The sequence below is a fragment of the Diachasma alloeum genome, unplaced genomic scaffold (genome assembly GCF_001412515.2).
Source record: "Diachasma alloeum isolate Michigan unplaced genomic scaffold, Dall2.0 Dall_scaffold_00327, whole genome shotgun sequence".
In the NCBI taxonomy this organism is placed as follows: domain Eukaryota; kingdom Metazoa; phylum Arthropoda; class Insecta; order Hymenoptera; family Braconidae; genus Diachasma; species Diachasma alloeum.
Window position 1 is genome coordinate 83,668 of NW_021680466.1, and position 11,196 is coordinate 94,863.

General features: G+C 32.5%; 1 protein-coding gene across 2 annotated transcripts; it reads right to left on the reverse strand.

Moving 5' to 3' along the window:
• Positions 1–1,007: 1,007 nt before the first annotated feature.
• On the reverse strand, positions 1,008–11,092 carry LOC107040303. 2 transcript variants are annotated; one of them, XM_015260331.1, is made up of 9 exons: positions 10,899–11,092; positions 9,546–9,608; positions 9,327–9,455; positions 7,884–8,018; positions 7,651–7,808; positions 5,960–6,025; positions 5,600–5,750; positions 3,690–4,753; positions 1,008–1,769 (listed from the first exon to the last, which is right to left on the reverse strand). In XM_015260331.1, the coding sequence occupies exons 1-9, from the start codon at positions 10,971–10,973 to the stop codon at positions 1,634–1,636; spliced, it is 1,977 nt and encodes a 658-aa protein (XP_015115817.1). In that variant the 5' UTR covers positions 10,974–11,092; the 3' UTR covers positions 1,008–1,633. The 2 variants fall into 2 exon arrangements, with proteins under 2 accessions (XP_015115817.1, XP_015115818.1); XM_015260332.1 differs by lacking the exon at positions 5,960–6,025.
• Positions 11,093–11,196: the final 104 nt, after the last annotated feature.

Sequence of the window (11,196 nt, forward strand, 5' to 3'; positions counted from 1 at the left end):
AATTTTGAAAACAGAATAATTGAAAAATTGAAATAATCGAGGGAGATTTTTTGAAAACTGCTAGTTTTTGTCCACAATTTTTTTATTTTTAAATTGGCCCCAATTTCTCTGCGGGGTTTCAAGTTATGAAATCGCCCATTAGCACACGCAAGGAACATTAAAACCCTTTCAAAATGAGACGTCATACATAACATTATCTTCAGTTTAATGGGGTTTATACGAGGAAACGTTTTTGTTTATCGTTAATTACTTATGAAACTATTTTTTTTAATCTAAAATTTTCACCAAAAATTGTCAATACAATGTCAAGCATTTTGGCGCCGATTAGAGTTTGTTTATCGCCGCAGTTCGACGGTTATTAATTTTTTCATCAAGATTAGTAGTGTAAATGACCGACAATCGTTATTATTCATGCAATTATCACCAACATAAGTGAATATTCAATTGAATAGTAGCAATTGGTGGAGTTTAAACTCATTATATTTTCTATTATTCATTTTCAGTATGAGTTTATGAGCGAAAAATTATTATTTCACTAATTATACAATGGAAATGTATTGTTCAAAGAGCTTTCATTTGTTGGTCATCAAGAATTTAATTGAATTGACTCATTTTTAATTATTCAGTTAAATATTCACTCATTTGGGGATAGATGCATAAGTAATAGCGATTTTCGATCGTTTTCAACAGTTGTCCCACTGAAAAATAATGACCGCCGAACTATGGAGAAAGACAAACTCTAATTGGCGCCAAAATTCCTTTCATTTTATTGAAAATTTTTGGTGAAAATTTCAGATTTTTAAAAAAATCGCTTTTTTAGTAATTTACGATTGAAAAAAAAAACGATTTCTCATAGAAACCCCGTCAAACTGAAGATAATGTTATGCATGGCGTCTCATTTTGAAGGCTTTTTCATGTTCTTCGATCGAGGCCAATTTGGAACAAAAAAATTTTTGGTCAAAAGTAAGACATTTTCAAAAAATCATAACTCCCTCAATTATCAATATTTTTCAATTTTTCTCTTCTCAAAATTTTTATCTAATCGCCGCCTTTTCAGAAAAAAATTGAGACAAAAATCCCCAGCATAGACTTTTTTGGCCTGCAGATTTGGCGTGGATCTGCTCTCCTGTATTTTTTGAATGTGCCTCGGCCCTAATAATTCAAATTGATTGGTTAAACTTGACAATTATCCATCAAAACATAATAAATAAACGTTAAACAAATAAAACATTATGAAAAATAATTTGAAACAAACAAATAAATTATATTTTTCAAAACAATTCCATTATTGACTAAATATTACCCACGCAATTGTACGAATGATAATAATGACGAGTGTATAACTATTTTGATTATTGATGATCAACTTCGCATTCTTCAATATAATTAATAATAAATGACTCTACTTAATCAATTAATTTATCACGCAATGGTAATGAAAAGAAAAGGATCATTATCTTTAGTGATTATTCAATAAATGCGTTCCTTTGCTAATTTCTACATTCTCTTCGTAAATTTAGATTTAGTTTTAATATTGAATAATTGTTGGCTAATTAATAAATTGCGTAATTTCGTTAAAGTATTGGAAAAAAATGATAATCACTCGTTCTTCAAGCTTTTTCCAACATATTCTTCAATGCTGTTGCTGTAATTCTTGGAGCAGTGGGCACACTTCTACTAAAGGCGTACCGAGCACTTCCTGGCATACTTGGTTAATGTCAGGTTCCATCATCAGCGATGATATCTGATCCTCAGACAGCATTTCAACACTGTAAAAATATTTTTTGTTTGTTCTTTTGTTTCCTGGAAATTAATTTGCATCTAATCTTAAATATAATAAATCTGTTGCTCATTCTTTGGCCATGATTCACGTGGAAACGACTGAATGGATTTCAATGGTAATTTTTACTATTACATAGTTCATCAAGGAAATCAAGTATTTATTATTATTATTTATTTTATAAACAATGAAGTGTCCATCATAAAAATCATTTGCGTGGAATCGTAACAAATTTATTCATATTCAGCATTTTACCAGAAATCGATTTCATGCCAGCAAAAATAAGGTTTCCGAAAGTTTAAACAATTTCAATCGTTTATTTATAAACAACCAATGTTTAAGAAAATAATATTTCTGTGCAACACGTAATTCGAATGGCGCTGAATATTCAGGATTTTTTTCAAAATTTTCTGACGCAATTTAATTGACAAATTTGATGATTGAAAATGAATGGATCTGTACCAGGAATGGCCGTCAATCATTGCATTCTTCAATATAAAGAGAATTTATACCTGGCAAGGATTAAGGTTTACGTATAATGGTCGAAATTAAAAAATAGTAAAATAATTGATAATGTGGAATTGCCAATTGTCTATTACGTAAAAGTCAGTTTCGATTAACCAAATAATCGTCAATCTTCCTAACTAAATTATTGACTGACAAAACAATTCGGAATATGAATATTTTAATTGATGATTCATTTAAGACCCGAGTGGATTATCTTTCGAATGTTATCTCGATTGTTTTTTCATCTTCATAATTTGAAATATATCACAATTTCCGTTGGATTTTACATCACGCAGGAATCCCTAAAAATTATGATTGTACAATAAAAAAATGTAGAAAAAAATGAACATTTTCAAAGAGCGTTTTTGATAAAGATTAAGAAATAAGTCCGATAGAGAGGAAATAGTGAATGGATAATTTATCATGGTAGCTAATGAGCGTAGGATCAATGCCATTTTCATTACCTATTCTCTTAATTGGCGATATTTCAGTGAAATATCCGGATATTACTATAATTTACGCATTTTTATTAAATTTTTAACTATTCGAAACCTTAGTCAAGGGATTTTCAATCCCATTTTACTATTGTAACGGAGATATCAACGTTTTGAAATTGTGGGCTTCTTAACTTGTGACTTAAGAATTGACTCTGTCGTAGCACGAGTTGATGTGAATGGGATTTTTCTCTCTTATAATTCAATGAATCACTCTTCATTTGTGGCTATAACTGTTCTTGTTAAGGCCCGGGTGGATTATCTTTCGAACGTTATCTCGATTGTTTTTTCATCTTCATAATCTAAAATGTATCACAATTTGCGTTGGATTTTACATCACGCAGGAGTCCCTAAAAATTATGATTGTACAATAAAAAAATGTAGAAAAAAATGAACATTTTCAAAGAGCGTTTTTAACTAAGATTAAGAAAAAAGCCCGATAGAGAGGAAATAGTGAATGGATAATTTCTCATGGTAACTAACGATGTGACAGCCATTGACGACTATGACAAATGACGACCTAACAGCCATTAGATACATCAAATTATTAATTTGCAATTTCCTCCCTATTGAGTTTATTTCCCAAAATCATTCAAAAACGCTCTTTGAAAATGTTCATTTTTTTCAACATTTTTTTGATTGTATCATAATTTTTGGGGAGATCAGGACTATGTAAAATTGAATAGCGATTGGAGATCATTTCAGATTATCAAACTAAAAAAAAAACAATCAAGATCACGTTCGAAAGATAATCCATCCCGCCCTTAATAATAAGAAATTGTAGAGTAATATTAAAAATTCACTATTTCAAAATTCAACGGTAATTCTAATCTATGATTACGGCCATATCTGTTCTGCAGAACCTGTAAAAGACACTTGGATATCTTTAAGAGAAGTGTATTCATTACCTGGCTAAACTTTCGCTGTCGGACGTCTCCTCATCAGCATTAAGATAGCTCATAGTTTTTTCCAACGGAGAGGGTACTTTCTTCCCCTTCAATTCCACTTTATCATCTTTATGAACTCTCTCGTCCTTCTCCACTAGCCTAGGCTCACTAGAACGTCGCTCAGTCAGACTAGATATGTTAAGTATCATCATTCCATGATTCAACAACTCCTTGACTCTCTCCCCAGGACCAACACTCCACAGAACATCTAAAGATTGTCTTCTACTTGAATTCGACGAACTACTACAATTCGGTTGTCCACTATTAGCAGCTGAACTCCGAGATATCCAGTTAGCCAAACTGCTGTCTAATTTTCCACGATTTCTACCGGAGGGATTCTTTTCCAGCAAGTCACCCCCGCTATTTGTTCCTTCTTTACCATCGCCATCGCCCTCCCAATCGTTAGGCAACGACTGTTGATTCACAAGTCTCTTGTTTCGTTCACCAATAGGCTGTTGACGATGCCCAGAGATAATGGAAGCAGTCCCAGAGTCTGGACTTAATTCACTTGGCAACGGTTTATATGGGATCTGGTGATCTTCCTCATCCGAGTAAACATCATTATTGTAGTAAATTTCGTCTGGTGAGTTATTTAAGCTAATCTCCGTCCACTCCTCGCCATTCTGCCCCCTGTGACATTCCTCCTCCTTTTCCTCATCAATTTTCTTCTCTGAACTAAACTCTACCTTTTTTTGACTATTTTTCTGCGTCGAGGGAGTGGAAGAGGAAGAAGTACAGGTGCTCACGTTTCTTGGACGATTTTCTCGCTTTATGTATTTTCGGGGCTCTGTAGAGGACATGTTGATAGTTGTAAGGCCTAGATACTCCGTTGACGGCTCGCGTTCGATCTTTGTTGGAATTGGACAGCTATTGTTGGGACTCATTTTATCGGGGAGTTGTAGATACTCGTCACTAGTGTAGTCAGTACTGTCTGGTGAGCCAGTGACACTGGAGTCTGATGAGGACGTTGTTGGATTATCCTTTTCAGTATTTGGTTTTTCACTACTTCCATCATATTGTCTTGTCTACGAATAGTAAATGATTGAAAAAATTGATATGTGATGAGCATTCATTGAGGGATAACAGAAGGCCAACATTTCCTCGAAATTTTCAAACAAATTTCCCGATCAAAGTGATTAGTATTTTTTTAACTCAAAGCACATTGACCTTCATCATCACCTCCTGGAGAGTAATGTGATTCGATTTGTAAAAATATCGATAACTTTGGGCAGGAAATTTATTCTATATGCTAGTATAATTATACTGTAGTATCATTACTATAGTATAATTTATACTTTATACTATATGCAAGCCAAGAGCAATTTTCCACTTGTTTCTTTTTGTTCAAAATTTTGGAAAAAATGTACTCAATAACAACTACGAATTAGTTTTTTGAAATTCGACTCCTACACAGCTAATTTCGTTTTGTTTAATATAAAAACTTGCGTCATTCATTTAAAATAGGCAGAATAATTATCCTCAAAATATTTAAAATATATTCTCAACTCTTTCAGAAACAGTTTTCGGGCCATTTTACATGAATGGTGCAATTTTTCATTAGAAAAAATCAAATTAACTGTGTAGGAGTTCAATTTCAACAAACTAATTCGTAATTGTCATTTCATATATTTTTTCAAAAATAAAAAAAAACCTCTGCAGCTCAAAAATTGGAGGCTCAGGACCGTTTTTTACATTTTAAGCGTCAGCGGGGCAAACGAACAATAAACCATTTTTTTGCACTAATTATTCGTTTTTCGACATATATAATCGATCTTCAATGTATGAGAAATTTCATTCCAATACCCCGCGACTTTTAAAACTCATAGTAGTCTCCCCTTAAATTTCACGACGAATGGATAATTACAACTTACACGATGAATTTCATCACTTATTTTCTCTAAATTTCTCAGTGCTTCGGCATACGTCATCTTGGCTTCAGTCACCGAACGTTCAAGCTCGCTAACTCGAGTCTTCTGCTTCTCCAGCACTTGGTTAAACTGAGCTTTCATCTCGTAAAAAGGCCTGTTCTCAAGAAAAAAATTAAAAATAAAAATAAAGTACAAAATTTTGAATACCTCATCGCAATCGACCACTTATTTATTTTATTGTTATTATCATTTTGCAATAATCATAATTATAAAATCCATGTAAAATAGTAGTAGAAACAATGAGAAAGAAAATTCTTGCTGAAAAAGAGGTGTGAAATTGAGAGAATTTCTATCACTACTTACAATAATAACAGGGTGTGCCTGTAGGCGATACTGTTTATCAGAAGCAAGCTGCGACGTGCATCCATACTGCCAATGAATATATTATAAATAATAAAAAATACATAAATTTTCTCACAGTGATTTTTTTTCACCGAGGATGCAAAAAATATTATTTTCCTCTACATAACTCAACATTTCAAATTTAAAAAAGTAAAAAAAAACAAAAACATGTCAAAATATATTTTGAAATATCCATGACATTTCTTGGTGATTATTGGAAGCATTCCATGCAAAAGTGCAGAGATAAAATGTTGAACATCAACATTCTGTTCAGTTGCTATTGCTACTGGGAATAAAAAAATATTAAGTTCGCGGAAAGAAAAAAAAATTAAACTACTGCGGTAGATTAATTAAATACACCCAGAAAAATTATTTATTTGAATCAAGAAAGTTTATTTCAATCAAATAAATAAGTTTATTCAAATAGTGACAAATAAAGTTTTTTTTTCAAATTAAATAAAAAATTTTATTCCAAGTTTTGTGTATATTAAATAAATGGTTTTTCGTAGTGAATAAATCTTCATTTGATACAAATAAATTCCTTATTTATTCGATTAAAACATCATTATTTTAAATAGATGAATTGTTTAATATAATTAAATTCATTTTCTTGAAACAAGTAAACAAGTTTATGCATTCGTAACAAAAATATTCTTGAAATAAGGAAAAAAATTTAAATAAAGATTTTCATTTGATTCAAAGGAACCATTTTTCTGGGTGTACTCAACGCTAGGGATGCAAAATGGCGGTAATTATTGACATGTGTCAAGTCAGTCGTAAATTTACCGTCTTCTGACCATTTTTTACTTGACGCATACCTCGTGATGCAAATTGACCGGTCAACTTATCCAATCGTCAGTAATTTTTTCTCGTAGTGATTTATGCTGAGAAATCGTCTATCTAGATGTAACCTGGCCGTCATTTTTGTGCTCGGTCATTTTTCGTTTCTCTTTTTTCATGAATTTTTTCAGAAATTTGAATAAAGCTATGAATAATGCCAAAACGGAAATCGAAAATTTAGTGAATATTACTTTAGTATGGAACTAATCAGAAAAGTTTCGTAGAATTTTTCTATTTATTATTATCATTGAATCTATAAAGTTCAGTTCTAGTAAAACAATCGTATAAAATTTTTCATTCCATAACTGATTTGTAAATCTTTTCTTTTAACAACTAATTAAAGAACTCTCAAACATATGGTGCCCAAAGTGGCCTATCTCTAACTGAAATTTGGAGTTTCCTTTGGAGTTCTGGAGTCCAAGGCTCAGTCTGGGGGCCGACTTTCAAAGTAATACGGTAACATGATGAATGTCGCGAATGTGAAACTAATTAGAGGGCGAAAAATCGCCTGGTTCCATCCAGATGTAAAGTGACCGTCAAGATGTTTTTCTGGCATTTTCGTGACACGGAATTCCGTCATTTTTTTCTGACCACAGAGGGTCAGTAATTGATCTTCGGTCAGTGATATGTAATTTATGTGTAAAAAGACGGTAAATTGACCGGTCAGCTTTGTCCGTTAGATCCCTACTCAACACATTCAACTGAATAATTATTTCTTGTTCATTCATTATGCACAAGAGAAGAGATAAATTGAATGTCCAGTAAATAATGTGGCAAGATGTCAAAATCGCTCGTATAATCCTGAAATTCACCTGGATTTAGCTATCGAGCGTTTGAGCTCTGATTGCAATCGTTGAACGTTGTGCTCTGCATTATGGTATAATCCAGTCATATGTCTGTGTTCAGCCTCGGACAAAGCTCTCTCATGCTCAGACTCATTGACTCTCTCTGTAGCATGATTCAACATTTCCTAAAATAAGAGAGAAACAATTAAATGAGTTTTCTTCTTTTGTTGTTTTTCAGTATTATTATGAGACTTTAGTACCTGCCAGGCATGATCAAAGGACCTCCCCTCCATCCTGAGCCCTTCCTCAGCCAGATAAACCATTTCTTTAGCTGCTGCATGCTGACTATTTGCTCTCTCAAACCTCACTGCTGCTTTTTGAGCTTCTCTGAGTGCCTTTCAATCAATCAACAATCAAATATTGGTTATAAATAAGAGCAGATCCATGCCAAATCAGCAGGAAAGAAAAGTCGATGTTGGGGATTTTCGTCTCAATTTTTTTTCTGAAAAGATGGCGATTCGACAATTGAAAAATATCAATAATTGAGGGAGTTATGATTTTTTTTAAATTGCTAATTTTTGTCAAAAAAATTTTTTTTTTACTAAATGGTCCCATCATCTCTGCAGCATTTCAAGCTATCAAATCGCTCTTTCGCGCACTCAAAGAACATGAAAAACTCTTCAAAATGAGACGTCAGATATAACATTATCTTCAGCTTAACGGGGTTTATACGAGAAAATGTTTTTGTTTATCGTTAATTACTCAAAAAGCTAATTTTTTTGAAATTTGAAATTTTTACCAAAACTTGTCAGTAAAATATCAAAAATTTTAGCGCCAATTAGAGTTTGTCTTTTGCCGTAGTTCGGCGGTTATCAATTTTTTCATTGAGACAAGTATTGAAAACCACCGAAAATCGCTATTATTCATGCAATTATCGCCCAAATACGTGAATATTCAATTAAATATTAGCAAATGGTAGAGGTTAGACTCATTATATCTCCTAGTATTCATTCTCAGAATGATTTTTTGCGTGAAAAATTATTATTTTTCTAATTATACAATGGCAATACATTTTTCTAACACCTTTCATTTGTTGGTAATCGAGAATTTAATTGAACTGACCCATTTTTGATTATTCAATTGAATATTCACTCATTTGGGGGATAATTGCGTGAATAATAGCGATTTTCGGTCATTTTCAATACTTGTCCCACTGCAAAAAATAACCGCCGAACTATGGCGAAAGACAAACTCAAATTGGAGCCAAAATCGCTTTCATTTGAATTGACAATTTTTGATGAAAGTTTCAGAGTAAAAAAAATTAGCTTTTTCAGTAATTAGTGGTTGAAAATAAATCGTTTTCTCGTATATAAACCCTGTCCAACTGAAGATAATGCTATGTATGATGTTTCATTGCGAAGGGGTTTTCATGTTTCATGATAGCTTGAAACCCCGCAAGAATATTGAGGCAAATTTGGAAATTTTTTTTTTTTTTTGACAAAAACTAGCCATTTTCAAACAATCTTCAATCATCAATATTTTTCAATTTTTATTTTTTCAAAATTTTTGTCTAATCACCACCGTTTCAGTAACAAAATGGTCCAAAAATCACCAGCATTGACGTTTTTGGCCTGCTGATTTGTTGTGGATCTGCTCCTAAATAAATTACTAATTCAGAATCATTCAATAATGAATAAACTCACTTCTTTGGCTTTAAAACGGCTGTCATAATAAGGTTGAGATTTTTCAATACATGAGCCCAGTTTCTTTGCCATTGTGTTAATTGTTATTTGCGATTCACATAACAATTTTCGAAAAGTTGCTCTGGCATCCTAAATATCAACATAAAACATGTATTTTTAATTCTTAAACAAATTGACATTGAACTAGACATGGATTTATCATTCGACGGAGATACTCACGTCCAAATCGACTTCAAGTTTATTTATATCATCAGTTGCAGTATTCAGCCTTTCAAGTTCAATCTACAAATAAATAAAAAATTAGACAAGTGGGAAATTACTCTTGTATTGAATATAATACAGTTATTTTTGCTAATAAATTCGCAATATGCTTCCGAATAGTTGTTTTGCACGTAATTTCCTTTCTTCTGTCATTCATTGTTTATTTCATTTTATTGAATTGAATAAGATTACTTTTCATCTAATTTTGTCAGATTTTCAACTCAGTTGAATGTTATCATCATCATTATTCTTATAATCTCTTTCTTCTATACAACCAAATGTCTTTTTTACAGTTCTATCTCTCCCCTCACGCCTTTGATAAAATGTTAATACAAAAATATTATTTATACACTGTTAATAATCTTCGTCAGAATTTTCCGCGCCAAATTCCGGAAATTTTTATTACGTTCAAGTTCCACTGAAATCTCAGGAGATCTTATCATTGAAAAATCAAATATTCCATTGATTTTCTGGTAAAATTATCTGGAAATCAATAAAATAAATGAATTAAATTTTAATTAATGGCGATTGATAGGACTCAACAATACCTACATTTGAGGAAAAATAAGATTCAATTCCATCGATTCATTACCGAATAATCGAAGAAAGATTTGTTTACATACGTACACACACGTACGTACACAGTCTAAAAATTGCATCTTCGGACTTTTTGGATGTGTCGATACAGGGTGAACAGGGCAATTGCTGGACGGTTAAGGGAAATTCGAATTTCGTGGTAGGATCTAAAATAAAAGAATCCCCTAAACGGGAATATGATGGCTTCCATACCTTCAAGAATGTGTCAATTATCAGAAAAAATTTATTTCAAGTGAAAATAACAAAACAAAGAATAATTAAATTAAAAAATAGTTGAATGCAACCGAAACCCCGAAGTTCTGGATAACTGGGCCATTTTTTTTATTTATTAAATGTCGATCAATAGAAAAAATAATTGATCACACGATTATAAACGAATATAACATTATTGAAAAACGAAATAATCAGAATTTCCATTTTATTATTTATGGAATATTCAATGGTGGAAGTACAAATCGTCCAGAAATAGCCCCATCCCGAAATTAGCCTGTTTACCCTACCACGAAAAATCCAAAACTTGAATTTGAACGATTACAGTGCTTCCACTCGGAAGCAAAAAAATGAAGGCCGTCTCAAAATACCCTACAAATTGTTTTCTCAATGCAATTTCTCATCTTCTCAATACGCCACAAATACTATAAATGACTAGACCAAGTTCTCCTCTCGCGTGAAACACCAAAAAATACCAAAAAAGTCCAAAAAATGAATCTTAACCTGCACTCGTGGATCAACCGCATCATCAACGCGCTCTCCATCACTGGCATTATCACTGCACTCACGTCCACTCATTTTGCCCCCCCCCCCCAAATGCACTAAAATAATCAATTAACAGGATAAAATAAACCTAATTATTATATTAGGCAAGTGTCTTGATAGCCACCTGTCTATGTACAGTGGTGCGCCTGCCATTATCAGGTGGCCATGTTGAATTTTTTTTTTGGTAGACAAATGTGAGACGTCCGTGAGGTGCGCTGGCCCTACACATGCATAAGTAATAACTCCATCCCTATCA